The sequence below is a fragment of the Schistocerca americana genome, chromosome 8 (assembly GCF_021461395.2).
Source record: "Schistocerca americana isolate TAMUIC-IGC-003095 chromosome 8, iqSchAmer2.1, whole genome shotgun sequence".
Classification (NCBI taxonomy): domain Eukaryota; kingdom Metazoa; phylum Arthropoda; class Insecta; order Orthoptera; family Acrididae; genus Schistocerca; species Schistocerca americana.
In genome coordinates, this window is record NC_060126.1 from 290,128,300 (window position 1) to 290,148,749 (window position 20,450).

The 20,450-nt window shown below is 42.6% G+C and overlaps 2 protein-coding genes across 2 annotated transcripts in view; one reads left to right on the top strand and one right to left on the bottom strand.

The window, feature by feature from the left end:
• The window catches only part of LOC124545474, a 437,325-nt gene that overhangs the window by 60,725 nt on the left and 356,150 nt on the right, over positions 1-20,450 (top strand). The window lies entirely within an intron of this gene.
• LOC124545778 (cuticle protein 19-like) lies at positions 9,586-19,542 on the bottom strand. Its single transcript, XM_047124725.1, has 3 exons — positions 19,519-19,542; positions 18,066-18,191; positions 9,586-9,843 (listed from the first exon to the last, which is right to left on the bottom strand). The coding sequence occupies exons 1-3, from the start codon at positions 19,540-19,542 to the stop codon at positions 9,586-9,588; spliced, it is 408 nt and encodes a 135-aa protein (XP_046980681.1).

The window sequence follows — 20,450 nt, forward strand, 5'->3', positions numbered from 1 at the left end:
TGCAGAGTTTTAAATTCCTAAAGTTGTGGTATTCTTTTTGAATCACCCTGTACTATAACTCATTCAGAAACACACAAAATAGGTTTAGTGTCAGTACAACTTTAACATATACTGGCGTCCAATCTAATTTTACAATATGTAGTGAGTGAATTAGCATATCTGAGGAATGTGCTATCATCTAGCAGGAAGGGGAATGGGGATGAAAGTCTGCCATAGTGTGTCACCGACACATTGTTTATCAAATCTGCATGTAGTTGCCCCGTAAGGCAGAACGCGAGTTGCGCATGCGCGAAAGCTGCTTAAAACGCGCACAAGTGGAGGCGTGCTCGAGACCCTGTAGGTTCGAATGAGAAGTTGCCAGCGGGCTCGTGCGCATGCGCGGAGCTGAATTCGCGTATGAGCAGTGCCTTCCTCCCACTTCTGGCTACTTTTCAAGCGTGGCTGTTTGCTGTATGAGCAGTAGCAGCAAGTAGCCAGATGCTACCCGGAAAAATTTTTCTCGCGCGCCCAAGCTGCCAGATTCGCGCATGCGCAGAGCAAGCTGAGCAATAGTGGGGGGGATTCTTCCCGACGTGATCCGTGTATGTGTTTCGTGTCTTCGTAGTATTGTTGGTCTCTTCGATTACAGCTCCCACGTCAAATGAAATCAAAATAGATTTCTGTGGCCGGGAGCCATCAAGTGAATCAATATAAATTCTCCTTACCATAAAAGACCAAAATAAGTTAGTAGTTTCAATTTTCTGATTTTGTATTATTTCCACGTTATTAGCAATCAACCATTAATGTCTTAATGAAGCTATTTCTGTCTGTTTTGTAGAGAAATTTGCTTGTATAATTTTTTTCTGCTGAGGCAGTTAGTTTATTTGAAACGAAGTGTTTCATTCCGCACTGTTGACTACTTTCAACTTCGTTCCATTTCAAGGGCAAATTTTCATTTTCTGGGACGAATGACATTATACCATAATAAAGAACCAAACATGAGAATACAGTACTGGACCGCCGAGAAAATTGGTATCACGAAAACCACATGGAAAATCTGAATATCAGGTACTTCAGAGTGCATCTGGATATAGAAATATGCAATTAGAGCGGAATGAAGCATTTTACTGTGGTTTATGAAATTCCGATGCTGGCTGGAGTAGTCTCTGATGTCCTGTTCCTTGTATGACACTGTAAGATCTCTTAATGCTATATACGTACGAACATACGTAAACATTTACCTGAAGCTGACTTAAGTAGGCAAATCTGGTCAGTAGTTGTGACCTAAATATTTTGTTTCAAATATAATGACAGCTGTATCAGAATTTTACAAGTCTGCCTTCTGTGAAAGTGTTTTTCGATCACAAGGCTCTTCTCTAGTACTTCCTCTAGGCCTGAAGTTATTTCTTAATTTGTGTTTACGTCTCAAATTTATAGAATGCCATTCTATGGTAAATTGTAGACTGGCAGCATACCGTGTTTTATCGTTTTAACTCCGCACATGGTTTCATATTTAATCCTAGATTAGAATATAAACCGTCAGTTGTACAGTTTCTTTGCCTCACAGACAACGTTGTCAGTTTTTTACGTATTTTGAAATAGTCATGAAATTTAGTGTCCTTTATTCCGGTGTGAGCTACTCAAGAAACTGTTTTTGTAAGAAATTTATATTCCATCCTACTAGCTTTTTGCAGTGCTGTGTAGATGTAAACCTGTTGGAAATGATACATAACAATTTTGCAGAGTACGAATTAAAGAAAAAATCTATCAAAGTCACCCCTTAGCAAAATGTTATGGTACTTCGAGCTGTGGAGTCAAATTTTGAAATGATATTTTACCAAGAACTGCTTCCTTATTTGCATCGTTTATCTGGGTGGGATATGATAAAACAATTGCTCTAAGTACTACTCTGTATGTCCTCTCAACAACATGCCGCAGGGCTGCACATGGTCACGTGCTGCCCCACCACGAAATTCCACCAGAAATGCGACGAAAGCGTATGAGCAGAGCAAGCACCAAGCACGGGCTGCCTACGTCATCGTAGCTGCGCATGCGCAGTACAGCCTGTTGTCTGGCGCTGTCTGATAACTGCTCTTAGATTGCAGCATCTGCATTAACAGCATTCAAAGAAAAAAAAAATCCGCAAGGTGTCGAATGTGAGGGTGTTCCTGTGCTCTTATACAGCAGCCGCTACTGGCCACTGGCATGTACGGTGTGAAACGTCTGAAAGTAAACACCATGCAACAATCGTCAGACGGATCCAGGCTGGAGGAGGAACCTTTATGGTCTGGGGAATGCATTCGTGGCATTCTCTGGGTAATGTCATTCTGTAAGGCAAATTGGATTAATACAAGTACGACTCTCGCCTTTGGAAAGTTTGTTCTTTCTCACCACGTTGGCATCTACCAACAGGACAAAGCAAACGTGTCACATTGCTCGCCTGTGCGGCTGGTCCCGGCGGAGGTTTGAGTCCTCCCTCGGGCATGGGTGTGCGTGTTTGTCCTTAGGATAATTTAGGTTAAGTAGTGTGTAAGCTTAGGGACTGATAACCTTAGCAGTAAAGTCCCATAAGATTTCATACACATTTGAACATTTTTTGAACACATCGCTCGTAGTGGACGTGTGTGGTTCAACGAACACCAGGATGGGTTTACTGTATTCACCAAGCCAACAAGCCGGCAGGACGGATCACCGAGAAACCCAGTGCGGCTGACCACAGCACTGGAGTCGTCATGACTCCACATCCCTTCGGTACTTATCAGAAAGTCAGTGACAGTCTTCTGCACGTCTCGCAGCGGTCCGCGCTGCAAAAGATGGTTATTCAGGCCTTTTAATATGACTGAACAGTGTTTATGGGAGGAACAATTGTCTAATGGTTTACATTTACTCTATCGAAGTTTAGAGAAAGCGAAAAAGTAAACGAAACTACACATTTTCACAGCACAGCATTTTCTGTCTTACGGTCTGTTTTATCAGAAAACCTGTGCGTTGTCATAAAGCCTTGACCACTCTGAAAGTTTGAGTAAAACTGGTCTACAACTTTTCGAGATTTTTGCCAACAATGTCTCAGTTTTATTTATTTTTTTGCCAACAATGTGTCCGTTTTATGTATTGTAAATAGTTGTATTTATGCACTATATATACAGTCCGCCCCGGTAGCTGAGTGGTCAGCGTGACAGACTGTCAATCCTAAGGGCCCGGGTTCGATTCCCGGCTGGGTCGGAAATTTTCTCCGCTCAGGACTGGGTGTTGTGTTGTCCTAATCATCATCATTTCATCCCCATCGACGCGCAGGTCGCCGAAGTGGCGTCAAATCGAAAGACCTGCACCAGGCGAACGGTCTACCCGACGGGAGGCCCTAGCCACACGACATTTCCATTTTATACTATATATACATATCCTTAAAAATACGCAGCCTATGTCCGCCGGAATGTTTGATAGAGTATCGTCTAAATTGTCGTTGTCGTCGCGAATCATTTGAGATTAAATGTAATCTAGTTAACAGCAAGGTTCAAATGACTCTGAGCACTATGGGACTTTACTTCTGAGGTTATCAGTCCCCCAGAACGTAGAACTACTTAAACCTAACTAACCTAAGGACATCACACAACACCCAGTCATCACGAGGCAGAGAAAATCCCTAACCCCGCCGGGAATCGAACCCGGGATAACAGCAAGGAATCGTGATGAAATGAACATGAAGGTTTCGATAAATAGACGTTAATTTCATAAAGATTCCTTATTTATATTCTCGCCACGAATATCACCGACGGCTGGCGCTTTCGTTTGGTGTTCAGCAGGCTGGTACATATTTGAACATTGATTTCGCGGAAACGCTTGAAAAACGCATCATACTAGGACAGCATTTGTTACACAAATGCTCACTACTGACGTCTCAAACAGGAGTAAAATTGGTGACGGGTTGGGTAGTTGCTTCACTTGTCAATGCCAAGAAGCACAGAGAGGGTTATTTCTCTATCAGCACAAATTGTCCAGTCGTATTTTTCAAAGTAACTTAAAGCTAGCGTCTACACTGTTGTATCGGCGAGTTTATAACTATTTCGCGTCGATGCCCCTAGCGAAATGTAGGCGGGAGCGTCACAGTTGCAACTCTCGGTTACAGTTTTCAACTCGAGGAAGCAGTCATTTTCCTAAATCATGTCAGCCTAGTATGGGATGGTTCCAATGAGGTGTGTTCTTTACGTAATGGCAACGTCATGGATAAGAAGTTCTAGCTGCCTTCCCATTCACGTAGGAAGCGCTATTAAACACTGGAGTTCAGGGACATTGGAAATTGCTGTTTCAGACAAGATGTAAAGTAACCGGCCTTCATACTCATATTTAATGCATAGAAATTGTAGTACTACTATTACTGACCAAATAAGAGATAATAAGCATCAAAAAGTACAAAATTTCCTGCTAACAGAATCAAACGCAGCAGGAAAAAATCAAAAGCTATAGCCACTTTTCAGAACAAGTGTCGCAGAACACCATTATTTTTCCACGAAGTCGTTCATTCTGAATATTATTCTTATTGGAGCCTACATTTGTATACTCATCCTTGTTCTTCTTATGCTTCGACATCGGCGTTGTTAAAGAGAAGAAAAAGTGTGTGAACATTTTCTAAGTGTATGCGAGTCGTGTAACTGAGGCGGGTGGTCGGTACCAGTTCGGTCTTCACCTAGTGGAATGTGGGAAACCACATAGTCTTGTCGGCACATCCGCCTCGTTAATCCACCAGGCAAATTCGATCCGGAGCCCGCGCCAGCGCGCCTGCCCGAATCGCGGAAACGACGTGCTAACACGCTCCGCTATCCGACCGGGTCACAGCACCGCACTGCAAATTCTACAAAATGCAGTGAATCAGGAGATTAATACTTCGTGAACAACGAGGCTAAACGTCGAAGTCTGAACATAGCCTAACTGAAACCGTCTACAGAACACCACACACTGAAAATTTTGTTTATCGTCCTGGAAAAGCTAGAGAAAAACGGAGTTCCGTGCGAAAGAATAGACTCGTGTTTCTGATTCAGATCCAATGTTTTGTAAATCATCCGGTAAGTTTGTAATGGTTTGTGTTTGCTGTATCGCTTTTTTCAAATTTTGATATTGGAACATTGATTTCGCTGTTCCCTTTCCAATACAGAGTGAAACCACTCCGCAACGGACACAGAATGTATTTCTGAAAAACCGTTATCGAAGAAAACAGATTCGAAGTTACAAAACACACATCATCCCAAACGCAAAAAAGATGTGAAAGCGTCAGTGCTGCAAGCACGGATTGCTAGGCTATATACAAACGAACTTGTGTGAAAGCTTTTCCGCTTGACTGGAAAGCAATGCTGCGTTAAGGTGCTGCAACTTCCTAAACCACGAGCGTTTCACTAGACGAGACTGCTGTTATCGAATAGACGCTTTCGTATTGAGCAAGTATATCCAATTGCTGGTTTGCAAAACCCTTGCTATGGAATATCACTTTCAAACAATTTTGAGAAAGTCTCTAAAGATTGGAGAAATTGACTCACCTATTTTACATCTACTTCTGGATAAAGGCCTCAGTTAGTCTTCTCCATGCGTTATGGTCTTCATCTGTCTGCCTCTAGGTTAATCGTGCCTGTCTGTCTGCCTTCCTTCTTATCGGGTAATTTGCGACATGAACTACCGTTGTCCATGTATCGCGCACTTCAGATTCATTTTCATTATAGCCTTAATCAAGTTTTCCACACCAATTTGTTTCCTCATCAGCCGGCCGTTGTGGCCGAGCGGTTCTAGGCGCTTCAGTCTGGAACCGCGCGACCGCTACGGTCGCAGGTTCGAATCCTACATCGGGCATGGATGTGTGTGATGTCCTTCGGTTAGTTAGGTTTAAGTAGTTCTAAGTTGTAGGGGACTGATGACCTCAGATGTTAAGTCCCATAGTGCTCAGAGCCATTTCTTTTTGATCGCATTCACACACCCTTCCCCTTCCCAGTAATTGCCAAAAAAAAGTTTCCTGGTATTTCGTTGACTACTCTTCAGCTTGAATGGTTTCTCGAATTAAAAGCACGTGTCTCATTGCTCTAAGTACATATCACGATTCAGTCTTAACGTTACCTTCGTTTGGAAAACGTAAAAGTATACCAGACAGTTGTTACTCTTTTGCGGTCCGAACAGTTGCTGTGTTCAGATGCCCTAGATACAGAAATTAGTTAATTGCCTATTTGCAATTCCTGCGTCTTCACTCTGCGTTCTTGTAGTTCTGTTGGCATCGATTTTTGGGAGTGATTTCAGACTTGCTTATTTTTCCTTTCCTTGTTACTGTTATTGCACTAAATGCGGACAGTAGTGTCGTCAGCAGTGGAAAGGTGTATTAGATTGAGAAGGCGGTGATCACAGCTTGTAAAAATTGTTGAAAATTCACGGTTGCACACGGCTGTATCAGTTTATTAAACAGCCAGATTGTCATAAACAGACTCTCTTCGTGTGTTTTGTGACATCGTAATCGGATGCATGATAACGTATACCCACTATGAAGCATCGAGTCAGAAACCAACTTCTCCGTTCAGCTATAAATCAGGAGCTAGTACGACGTACAGTAGGCCTATGGCGAAGCACGTCATGAGTATTATAGTTAAAGATTTTGGTTTGTAACATTATGCTTGATAGTGGTTATGGGTTGTCACGCATCAGATGGAAATGGAAATGAGCGTTTGGCGTCATTCACCGGGAGGCCCCTTGCGGGGCAGTTCCGGCCACCTTGGTGCAGGTCTTAATTCGACGCCACATTAGGCGGCCTGCGCGACGGATGAGGATGAAATGATCATGAAGACAGCACAATACCCAGTCCCTGAGCGGAGAAAATCCCCGACCCAACCGGGAATCGAACCCGGGCCCATCGGACGGCAATCCGTCACGCTGACTACTCAGCTATCGGGGCGGACACGCATAAGATGACGCTGTCCCAATAAACCTGAAGGTGGTCTGCTTGACTGAAACGGGTTGTTGATACGTTAGTTAACGTAGTTGTGTACATCGTTTTTCAACAAAAGGAAACTGGTTAACGTATGTTCCTTTTACACTTACTCCATCATCGTTTTCACATTTTAGGGATCTCACAATTGCCTCTTGAACTGTTAAGAATTGATGAAAGGGAATCTATTTGGCTGATTTCTTTCATTTGAATTTTATCACTATCCTAATGGAAGCTTTAGCATTGAAGAACGTGGTCTGCTTTATACTGGGTTAAGTTAAACCATTATACGCTCAGTACTTCGCGTACAAATACGAAGAACCAAAAGCACTTTTTTTGAAAAGAATCAAAGAACTTTCAAAGGGGCGTCGCAGTGTATCATGTGAAGACAGTCTCACAAAGTGTCGATGGTCCGCATTAAGGGTGCAGAAGGAACTAATAGTACTTAGGCGCTAGTAGTCTCAAAGATAATGTAATAAGCACTTAAAGAATATGACACTTCGCTTTCAAAGAAAAGCCTTAGACAAGACACACAAGGAACATACGGCATAAAATTTGCAGTACATGTATATTGTGGGCAAGTGCGAATACTGTAATGTCAGTTTGTGACACAACAAAAAGATGAAGACAATTCGGCTTGTTAGAAATGTTTAGGGTCTGTAGGATTATGGACTGCTGACAGTTGAAGACTATGAGGGTCGTTACGATACACCTTACACTTCAGGGCTCCCCGCACAAAGTAACCGCACTGCCAGATGTGATGACGGGGGTCACCATCTAGAGCTGCGATTAGATGGACCTCCGCTAAGAACTCTGCCACGCGTGTGAAGATTGTGTTAATATGCTCGAAGGTTCGGGCGGCTGTATGGGCATTTGCTTAGCAGACAGCGACATCGAATCAGCAACTTAGAAGCCTCAAGATCTAATCTATTTGCTTTTCCCAGTGATTCACGAAGCGACTTCGAATCAAAAGGCTTGCACACCAGGCTGTGTGTTAAGTATTCATTCGCATACTGCATTGGTGTCCCAGTATTTCTGCAGATGGTGCAAGTAAGATTTGTTGCAATCATGGACATCATATAGAGATCATAATAGATCTTCTGAAAATCAAAATAATAGATCATAATTAAGGAATTATCTTTTCCAATGGCCTTCGTTTGATGCAGTGTACATAAAAAATTATTTGTAAGAGAGAAAAAATTTACATTCCTTTCTCTTAAAACTACAGTGAAGTCATAGCATTTTTTAGGTTTTCTTCTCGGAAGAATAAAAAAGTTTCGCTGTCGTATATTTTATTTGCTATTTTGAATACTTAGTTGTTAAAATCGTTCAAGAACTTAAGTTGTAAATGATTTTATACATTAACATCCAGTATATATTAGTCTGTCCTCTGTGTATTTCTACAGATGACGAAGTAATTGGTACAAGTGATGCTTCTTACAACAGAATGTATCATTCCCTTAGAACTGTTACGCGGTTCGTTAAAGGTACCCATAACTTCAACTACCATTAACTACAGTTGTGAAGGAGACTAGATGTTATTGCCGTGTTTCGTCGTGGAAACTAAATCAGTCTTAAAAGGAAATGTAACTCTGAAGTATTATCATCATGGACGCTCGCAGAAATCATCCGGGGTAGGGGGGGGGGCAGACTTTAAAATTGTAATTTTTTATGTAAAAGAGTTCATCAGTTACAGACGTCATGCTGCAAGAATAAAATTTTATTACTGACAGAAAAGGACATATCATATCCCAGAAAACTAATTGTTATTTGCTACAAATCGATTACATTGATACTTAAAACTCTGTACTCCAGATTTCCCCCTTTGCTTAGGCCTACAATAGTCCTTTTGCATTGCAGTTCGCCGAATTCTTAGAGTTCCCAATCAGTCTGGATTCCTCATCAGATACCAGCGACTTAGTTTGGTTACATTTGCGAAGACAAGGTGGAGGGTGGTTCGAGTGTGTATATAATTATTAAAAAAAGGTCCTGTACAGGAAACACACTGGTGCTAAATATGTAAGGGCATTTTGCAGGGTAATTTATGTGAGCTAAGTCTTTAGAAAGCTGATACTTTAAACAGATGGTCGTTGAAATTATATATGGTAATTAGGAGGATGCACAGTTCATTTAACTTATGCATTTATGAGAAACGGAGCAAGAGTAGCTTACTCTCTGGAAGTTTGCCTGTCATTGGATGCTTCAGAGAATAGCATGCATGATTTGATTACGTAATTTGTAACTTCATTACAATTCTTGAAAATTCCGTATTCGAATACATTGTTTTTGACTAAGTATTGTGTTTACTGATTTGTTATCCCAGAGCTTTTTGCCGGAGATATACCCGTCAATTTATTTGTGATCTTTAAGTATAGTGGCTCTTCTAAATGCCATCTGAAGTAAATTACTTACACTAGTGCGTGAGTAGACTGTCACGTTTGGAACCGGCATTGGCATAGGATGGCTTTTACCAGTAGTTGGGACGAGAAGGGTACATATAGTTTGATGTCCTATGTGATGTTCGGTCAAATCTACTGCCTGAACGAGCGTCAGTAAACAATCAGATTACTAGGAGTAAGGGTATTGCGATGTAGAGATTCTGTAGTAACTTCTACCTCGATAGAAGTTTGCGACAGTGAAAGACGTGTGCGAGTTCGTCAATAGTAGTAGTTGTGGTTGTTGTTGCTGCTGCCCCCGTTGCCAGGCTGCGTGATGGCGGTACCGCTGAAGGTGACGTCGGCGCGGAAGCCGTGCTCGGGGTCGGCGGTGTAGACGACGGTGCGCGTGCGGCCGTCCGGCTCGAGCAGCGTGTACTGACCCTTGACCACGCCGCCGTCACGGCGCTCCTCGTGCGCCTGTGCGTTGCCCGACTCAGGGTCCTCGACGCCGAACGCGAACGAGTAGTCTGGCTTCGCCTGTCGACAGTATCACACAGCGGTGCAACAACTGGAAGAGTGTAGAAGCGTAGAGTAACACCCTTAAAGAACGCTGGCGCGTGCCGCATGATTCCATGAAACTGTGAAGTTCCCTACAGAAATACTGAGCCACGCTGTCTCTGTAGCTGTCTGTAAATACGAAAGTGTTGCCGTTGCAGGATTGTGCACGAAAAGACCTCTCGTTTATGTCCTATGAATGTGCAGTGATATTCATATCGGGCGATCTGGATGGCCAAATAATTCGTTCGAATTGTCGAGAATGTTGTTCAATCCAGTCGCGAAAAGCTGTGACCCGCTGACACGGCGCATTGTCATCCATAAAAATTCCATCGTTGTTTCGTGCAGTTCGTCTCCAAGTAGCTGAACACAATGATTTAGTCAGTGATCGGGTTCAGTTGGACCAGAGGACCCAGTCCATTCCATGTAAAAGCCCACACCGTTACGGAGCCAGCAGCAGCTTCCACAGTGCCCTGCCGATAAGTTCGGCCCATAGTGTCGTGGGGTCTGCGCCACACTCGAACCCTACCATCAACTGTCACCAGCTGAAATAGAGACTCATCTGACCAGGCCACGGTTTTCCAGTCGTCTAGAGAGTACAACCGATATGGTCACGAACCCAGGAGAGGAGCTGCAGGCGATGTCGTGCTGTTAGCTAAGACGCTCGCGGTGGTCGTCTGCTGTCATAGCCCATTAATGCCAAATTTTGCCGCACTTCTAACGGATACGTTTGTCGTACGTCCCGCATTGATTTCTGCAGTTATTTCAGCAGTGTTGCTTGTCTGTTAGCATGGACATCTCGACTTAAACGCCGCTGGTCTGGGTCGTTAAGTGAAGGCCCTCGACCATTGCGTTGTCCATGATGAGAGGTAATGTCCGAAATATGGTACTCTCGCCTTACTAGTGACGGAATATTGAATTTCCTGACGATTTCCGAAATGGAATGTCCCATCTGTGTAGCTCAAACTGCCATTCCGCATTCAAAGCATGTTATTTCTTGTCGTGGGGCCAGAATTACGACAAAAACCTTTTCACATGAATCATCCGACGGAAAATGACAGCTCCGACACCGCACTGCCCTTTTATTCCTTGTGTATGTGCATATTACGATCCCAGAAATTTGTCACCCTCAGTCTACTATGTGTGTATAAGAAGTAAGAAGGACCAATAGGAATGGAAGACGCAGAATGAAGAGCTTTGATTAAAAGGTGTGTAAGACAGGGACGGAATCTTTTGCCCCTAATGTTCAATCTGTACTTCGAAGAAGCTACAACGCAAATACAAGAATGACTCAAGAGTGGGATTAAAATATAAGATTCGCAGATGACATTGCTATCTTCAGTAAACGTGAATCACTACAGGATCTGTTGAGTAGAATGATTCGTCCAATAAGTACAGAATGCGGAATGAGGGTAAACCAAAGAAAGACGAAAGCAATGAATAGCAGGCGACATTAGCGCTAAACTTAACGTCAAAATTGATGACCACAAAGTAGATGAAGCTATGGAATTCTGCAACATTCGGACAAAGCAACGACGACATGAAAATCAGACTAAAATAGGCTGAGAGAATATTTCTGACTTAAAGAAGTCTTTTAATATCAGATACATTCCTTAATTTGAGGACGAAATTTCTGAGAATATAGGATCAGAACACTGCATCGCATTGTAGTGAATCATGATCTGTGGGAACACTGTAAAAGAAGGGAATCGAAGCGTTTCAGATGTGGTGGTATAAAAGGATGTTGATGGTTAGTTGGACTGACAAAGTAAGGAATGACGAGGTTTTCAGCAGAATCTATGAAGAAAGGAAAATTTAAAAAATACTGATAAGAAGAAGAGCCATCGTGTGTTAACACTAGGAAACAACTTCCACATTAGTAGAGGGAACTGTAGAAATGAAAACTGCAGGGGAGCAGACGGGATTACAGCCAACAGATTGTTGAGCACATACGGTGCAAGTGCTACTATGAGATGGAGAGAGTGGCACAGGAGATGAATTCGTCAGATGACTGCTGACTCGAAAGAAACATTACCAACACAAGATAGCTGTACAATCGTTGGCTGCCAAGAGTGCGGGTTATAATTCTGAGAAACTGCTGTTCACGTTGGTCGGAATCACAAGTGTGTCGCGCAAATACGGAATCAGTAGGTTCAGGAGCACTATACTTAGCCCTGCAGGATCTCAACAGCTCCATGCGGCTGGGTCCCGAGGACAGACATTGATCGCTCGGTCATGGAAGATCCGTACAGCTACGTTACGTGCATTACATGAAGAAGTCAGCCTGTTCACAGCAAAAGAATATCCACACTGGCAGTGTTAAGGCGTCTGGAGTAGTGTTGTTGATAAAATGTCGGAATATCGATACTTTTCCAAAACGGTCGATATATATCGGCGATATTTTTCCCCCGATATATCTATATCAAACGGCGTTATCGAGTGCAGATTTTTCATTTAATATTATATTTTTCCCAATTTTCGGAAAATACCTGAAGCTGTTCTTTTGAAATTGTAGTAGGACATAATTTTAATGTGTGAAGGAGTCTTACTGCTTTTGGAAGTTCTATCACATACAGCCTTTCTCTTTGGTTATGTGAAACTATTATATGTGCCACAAAAGAACAAATGCGATTCCACCAGTGTGGAGGTGGGGGGGGGGGGGGAGGGGGGTGATGGATGGAATAACAATATTTCCGATGTGAAGAAACAGCGCACCAATTGCGTTAAAAAACAATTTTTAGCGCAACTTTCTTCACATCGACATTCTTCAAAAACAGTTGCTGAAAATGATGAACAAAAATCTGAATGACAAGATTGGTCTTTGCGGTGGGCGGTTCGACGTTTAGCTTGACCACGCAGTTTTCACACAACTGCTAGATCGCTATCGTTCGCAGAAATGGAGGAAAAAAATCCGGAAAGTTAACATGAAGTGTTCCGGGCAAATCCGAAATGTGACGAAAACGAATGACAGACCCATTAGACACCTTATTGTGCCACTTAACATTGAGTTTCCAATGTTGACAAAGTGGTTATCGCCAAGCATGAACGTGCACCGTTTTCCTTTCAATTCAAATATCTAAAACTGGAAGTATATTTACAATGCGCGGCCGATATATTTTCCGCCTGTTTATCGATAATTTCTTCGATGTTTCGAGAACCGATAATGGCAGTTTATAAATATCAATACATCGGAAACCAAATATTTTTGAAAAATATCAGCAATCCTAGTCTAAAGCACAAGTGACTCAGCATGGCGACCATTGCTCCTTTGATATTAGAGACTAGTGCCCATTGTAATGACTCCAATGACAAAACAGGACACAGGCACTGCGTCGGCTTTTCAAACGAGTCCCAGTTGTACGTACGGCAAGGACTGCACAGGCATAATGTTGGGAATAGAGTGTGTGTCTCTTCCTTTAACCTCTTTTTTTGCTTTGTTTTGTTTTTGTTGCAGTGTAGTTGCTTGCTCAAACTTCTTTTTCTTTAAAAGTATACATCCAACTTTTGGTTATGGAAGTCAACATTACAAACATTTTCACTTTCAGTAGAAATGTAAATCTGTCAAATTATTGATCAATAATTGCTGCTTGTGGACGAGCAAAAGTTTGTGTTTATTACTTTAGTCATCAAGTCTTCTACAACTGTGGGCACTTTTCCGTCAGATTTTTTTACTTTCAGTTAAAATCAGTTACAGTTCCCTTTCTCTAGATAATTTTAGTCTATTTAAAGTGCAGATTTTCATTTTTGTTCAATACCCATTATCATGTCAGTCGTCCAATATCCTTAGTGACCCATTGTGAGTTTCTTTTTAAGGGATTGAAGCAATACTTCCACTTTTTATGCCTAGCTTTTGACATGCAACAACCTGCTTGCATGTCATAGCCCAGTGTTATGCTAATTTTATCTCGCCATTTAATCTCTACTGAAGTGTGTTAAATGTCAGTAGAAGTGAATATTTTATTTTATTGTTGCTTGTCAGCTAGAACTAATTGAAAAGTTATATAAAATTAAGTAAATCGTTATGTGGCATCATTTACTACATTTTTTGAATGATATACCTGAGTGTGCGTCATTAGTACACGCGAACTTCATTTTAACTTCAGTTTTATGAACCAACTTGCAAACCACGAACAGTTGTGGTACAGTTGTTGATAAAAAATTTCAGTAAAATAAAATGAATTATATTCTCATTGGGATACCGTCGTGAAATCTGGCACAGATTAGCATATAATTTACGACAAATATACATTTTGCACAACATCAAAAACTTCACTTTCGTAATTTTAAGATTTTAAAATTAATTAGTTTAAGAAAATTTATCAATACTGCTACAAATATGCTTAAAAGAACTTTTTTTTAAAGCTTATTAAAAACTAAGTCAGATGATAGAAATATTATGCCTATAACTCGAAGTTTGAGATACGAACATTTCAAGGTATAAAAATGCGGCAAAAATAAGTTTTGGAAACTTTGAAAATTAAAAACTCGAAAACAAAGTGTCAAAAATCTTTAATATTTGATAGTAGAACGTACATTGCGTGGCGATACGTACGAGTACACTGATAGAGAGTCTATTCGCTACAAACAGGCCATATTTTCGTGAATCAACGCTTTTCGCTGTGTTTCGTAAGACGTCAAAATCAATCTCTCCCTCCCTCCCTCTCTCTCTCTCTCTCTCTCTCTCTCTCTCTCTCTCTCTCTCTCTCTCTCTCTGTGTGTGTGTGTGTGTGTGTGTGTGTGTGTGTGTGTGTGTGTGTTGCCCAACTGTGAAGGGCGTTAACTCTCGAGTCCAACGAACACTGTCAGACGGCTTTTAAGAACCATAGAACCATTCTTGTTTGGGTATTTAGCCGGCCGTAGTGGCCGTGCGGTTCTAGGCGCTACAGTCTGGAGCCGAGCGACCGCTACGGTCGCAGGTTCGAATCCTCCCTCGGGCATGGATGTGTGTGATGTCCTTAGGTTAGTTAGGTTTAATTAGTTCTAAGTTCTAGGCGACTGATGACCACAGAAGTTAAGTTGCATAGTACTCAGAGCTATTTTGTTTGGATATTTATCTTTTCAAACAGGCGCGGCCAACTTGAATAGATAAGTATCCAGAACAGGAGTGGCCATTTTAGCAGTCTGCTAATAATAACGTGGCCACATATTCGCACTGGAACACACATTACTCGTGTATACGCGCGTGATGCATACATTTATGTGAAATAGAGAATGAGAAAAGGGAGGGCTGGGAATTAGTGCCGGACTGGGATTCGAATCCGTATTTACTGCCATTGTAACCAGTTACAGGTGCAAGCTCATATCACGTCGTTGAGCGCGCTAAATCCAAAGCAATCATTACCGATTCTCTTGGTATGTAGTCACACTTCCCGTTACACATCGTCGACGGAGAGATCTGAGACAAGGGACAAGAGGTTAGGTGTAACGCAGTTATTTTGTCAAGCACAAAATGCACATGGCAAAGCCGGCCGTTGTGGCCGAGCGGTTCTAGACGCTGCAGTCTGGAACCGCGCGACCGCTACGGTCGCAGGTTCGTATCCTGCCTCGGGCATGGATGTGTGTGATGTCATTAGGTTAGTTAGGTTTAAGTAGTTCTAAGTTCTAGGGGACTGATGGCCTTAGAAGTTAAGTCCAACGTATGGAAACGTGTTACACGGTTACCTGTCATTTATGTGACCATCTTTGACTATGTTTCTCCAGATTATCCCGACTTTCATTTCTGTAGCTTCCCTACTACCCGCATTGTAAATAAATTTCTTACTAGGCGGTGAAATACCCGCTGTAAGAAACAAAGTCCGACGTCTGGTACAGGAGATCCGCAGGTGAGTGATCTGCTAGGGAACAATGGTAATCGGGGATTCTTTGCTGATCTGCTGCGGTTACATCCAACTCCCAAAGGCTGCTGGATATGTTGACTGTGATGTCTGCGGTTTGGATCGGTATTGGTTTTTGTATCTTATGGGAGTCCAATTTGTGATGTAACTATCTCCTAGCGGCGTGAGTCTACTGCACAAGGTTGGGGTGTTTCCCGACTAACAATAGCATCTTTAAAGTCGACATAACACACATTGTACGGATTTTGTGCAGGGATGTTTAAAAGAACAAAGCATAGGCTTAGTTCACTTTGAACAGGCCTAGAGTCACTAGATTGCAAGCCATCAGAGACTTTCAGGAATCTGATATCTTCTGATCGCTGAATGCATGTCCCACCTCGTACTCGATTTAAAAAAATCCCAAGACCGCCATAATCTCATTGGAACGCTGCCACGTTAGATAGTTGTGCATTGAAGAGCCAAAGAAACTGGTTCAGCTACCTAATATCGTGTAGGGCCCCCGTGAACACGCAGAAGTGTCGCAGCACGCCGTGGCATGGACTCGACTAATGTCTGAAGTAGTGCTGGAGGGAACTGACACCATGAATCCTGCAGGACTGTCCAAAAATGCGTAAGAATACGAAGGAGTGGAGATCTCTTCTGAACAGCACGTTGCAAAGGCATCCCAGATATTCTCAATAACGTTCATGTCTGAGGAGTTCGGTGGTCAGCGGAAATCTTTAAACTCAGAACAGTGTTCCTGGAGTCTCTCTGTAGCAATTCTGGACGTGTGGGGTGTCGCATTGCCCTGCTGGAATTGCCCAAGGCCGTCGGAATGCACAGTGGACATGAGTGGATGCAGGTGATGAGACAGGATGCTTACGTACCTGTCACTTACCAGAGTCGTATGTAGACGTATGAGGGGTCCCATATCACTGCACACGATCCACACCATTACAGAGCCTCCACCAGCTTTAACAGTCCCCTGCTGACATGCAGGGTCTATTGACTTATAAGGTTATCTCCATACCCGTACACTCCATCCGCTCGGTATAATTTGAAACGAGACTCGTCCGACCAGGCAACATGTTTCCTGTCATTAACAGTCCAGTGTTTGTGCTGTCGGGCCCAGGCGAGGCTTAAAGACTGGTGTCGTGCTGTCATCTAGGGTACACGAGTGGGCCTTCGGCTCTGAGAGCACATATCGATGATGTTTCGTTGAACGGTTCGCACGCTGACGCAATTTGATGGCCCGGCTTTGGAACCTGCAGCAATTTGCGGAAGGGTTGCACTTCTGTCACGTTGAACGATTTCTCTTCAGTCGTCGTTGGTCCCGTTATTGCAGGATCATTTTCCGGCCGCAGAGATGTCGGAGATGTGATGTCGGAGATGTGATGTCGGAGATGTGATGTCGGAGATGTGATGTCGGAGATGTGATGTCGGAGATGTGATGTCGGAGATGTGATGTTTTACTGGATTGCTGATCATCACAGTACACACGTGAAATGGTCGTACGGGAAAATTCCCACTTCTTCGCTACCTCGGAGATACTGTGTTCCACCGCAGTCGTGCGCAGACTATAAACACCACGCTCAAACTTACTTAAATCTTGATAATCTGACAATGCAGCAGCAGTAACCGATCTAACAACTGCACCAGACATTTGTTCTCTTATGAATGCGTTGCCAACGGCAGCGCTTTATTCTGCCTGTTTACATCCCTCTGTATTTGAATACGCATGACTATACCAGTTTCTTTGGCACTTCAGTTTATATGGGAAATGAAAGATTGTTGGTATAATTCCGTTTTCAGATAGAGTTCTGAAATTTACATGCATGTGCTGGAGAAAGAGCTATTTCTGCTTGTGTTCTTCAGTGCTCACTGTCATGTGTGCGTTACTTAGTTGTGTTCACATAGATCAAGGCACGGCTACTTCAAGCAGGTTCAAGTGGATGTTGCAATTGTTATGCAGTGATGGAGATGCAAAACAAGAAGTCTTGTGTTAAGCGACAGCATATTACTTTTGTCCTCAGTTGCTTTTTGTGGCACTGATATATTGGGCAGAGGACGTCACCACTTCTAGTTTTTGGACTGGTTTGATCAAATGGTGTCACAGATGTTTTTATAAACAGCCACTCACCAAAGCAATACCTCTGTGAGTGCGACTTAATTGTGATAATTGTGTGAACAGCTCTCCCGCCCCACTCCCTCTCTGTTTCTCTTTTCTAGCTCGTATCTCGGAGTATATGTGTGTAATAATTTGTGGAACTCGAAAGGATACCGTTGCAGAACAGTGACGTTTTGTACACAGAGTGCATGTGGCATGTAAAAGTTGTAATTGCGTTTAATAATAAATGATGAAACACTGTACTTTAACGGATATGAACTCACCACGAAATCCACAGCTCCACGTGGATTAGCCACCACCTGTCGAATGGCGCCAGAAACGGGCCCAGAGAAGGTACTGTAGTGGCCACTCGTCTGCGTTATAGCAGCCGCCGTCGTAAAGGAAGCAAGCTGGAAGCAAACGAACCAATATCACACGTCGGAACTTTAAGGACTACATGTCAAGGAGTGTGAATACCTAGCGAAATTATAGTTACAGTTCGTTTAGGCATGACCCAACTACCAACACTGCAAATTTCAGACGTTTCGGCTGTCGTCGCCATGGTCATCATTATGAGGAAAAGCTTATGTAGTCTCTTGCAAAGTACCCCAGACGTAGTGTATGTTGTTAGATCTTGAAACACTTTCAGTGCGCAAATTATAGTCGACTGCTGGACCCACTTTTATCCGCTTAAATTTGAGCGCATAATTGATTAAAATATTTATGAAAAAGTTCTAAACATAGCAGTGAGCTCAGTTTCCGTATTTGCTTGTAGTCTGGGTTCAATGATATTGCGCCGTGTTACACAGAGCTTTCCATTTCTTCATGTTACGTAGCGTACTCCTTTAGTGTAAGATATACAGCACAGATACGGATATGCCAACGTCGTCGTCTACTTCTCGTCGCCTACTTCATACCTCATCAGTCGCCCACCATCGAATATCACAACGCATTTTCTGTTTTTCTCTATGGGTGCATTTTCTCTGATGTCCTCTGTATGAATTATCTTCTACTGATGTATGACAACCTTTGAATGAAGTCTCCCATTTCTTAACTGTTCAGAATTAGGTAGTAGACTCCTTACAAACATTCAGAAACAAGAGAATAAGTTCTGTGGCGATGAAGCGCCAAAAACATGAAATTTTACTACATCGTTTTCCTGTTTATCCATTTTAAAGAACATGCGCAAGACTAAACAGTTTACGTTTATCTTTCGTAACACAAATAATTTCATTGATATGACTCTCATCTTCGTGCCAGTGGAATTCATCTCGCCTTCGTATTACGAAGTTAGTTGGAAACGTAATTTCACCACTGAAGACTACTTATTTCCTGGCGTGGCTGCAGAGTTCCTTCTTGCAGTAGAAATTCGCTTGGCGCTTCGATTTTGTATTTATGAACCGTCTACAGAGCGCGAAATTTCCTTTAAACAGGTATTATGTCCCATATTTTAGTGGTTTCTGCGCTCTTGGACAAATCGATTTTTTAAATTTATTTTTTATGATGGCAGATACTGATGCGAATTTTTGTAGTAGGAACAATTCATTGATCAATATGTATGGGTAGTCGTGCCTAAAAAATGTCTCGTAACGCAATTGGTTGAGCACGAATACTTCATTAGACACCTTAATACACGGCAGCTTGTGCGTTTTCACAATTAGTTCACTGTGTGGGGTTAAGTTTAATTTGTAAGTACTCTCTGGACGACTAATTACGAGATGAAAGTTGGTTACATACCATGATAAGAGCTGCCACGGTCATTTCGGTACTGAATACCGCCAGTGTTCTGCGCTGCAGGTGTTCGCTTACTGATGCCAGGGAATCGAAAAGGGCAGTTTATATAGTACCGGTCCCACCACCGTACGCACATCTCCAAATTGCGTAAGAACGTCTGCAGACGCCATGACAACCGCAGTTGTCTCCCTGTAAACCGCGAGTCGAATGACTGGTCCGCACTGCTACCTTCTGAGAAACCACACATTTTCCATTCAGTATACACGTTTCGGACTGACAGTTACGATCTCTTCCCTCAGGTCCTTTCGTACAACTTTTTCTTGCGTTCCACACAGAGAAACTTTACACGTACTTGGTTCCAATATAAGTGCGTTCATGTTACTTCCGGGTGTAAAACAGAATTAGTTAATGTGTATGCATTAATCGTGAGATACTAGCAAAAGCGATGGGGATTATGTTGGTAAATAAGAAGTAGAATGATGGCTGTATGAATGCCTGTGACTGGTGTCATCGCCTTTCCGAGTCTCACAACGAGGTTTGTATCTGAGTTGGGCCATCTTACCATTATTTTTCTTCGTTCACCTAGATGATGCTGGTCTTCACTAGTCCTGATAAAATTTCCTTACAGGCTGCCGCTGAGTCAACCATCCATTCTTCTCAGATCATACCCTGTCTGTCCAGTGAATTGCCTGCCGACGATGAAATTGATATCTACAATAAATGAGCCCCCTAAACCTGACGGGCAATTGACGCTCTGTTCGATCGGAGACAGGTTATAGGTGAATACTTCATTATAAAGCATCATAGATGGAAATTAATATCTTCCGCGAAAGAAGAGGACATCAAGACGGGCACGTTAATAAAGTCGATATATTTGTATTGGAATATTTTCAGCTGTCGCTTTTATCATCGGTGTTACTGCATTCACAGAAGAT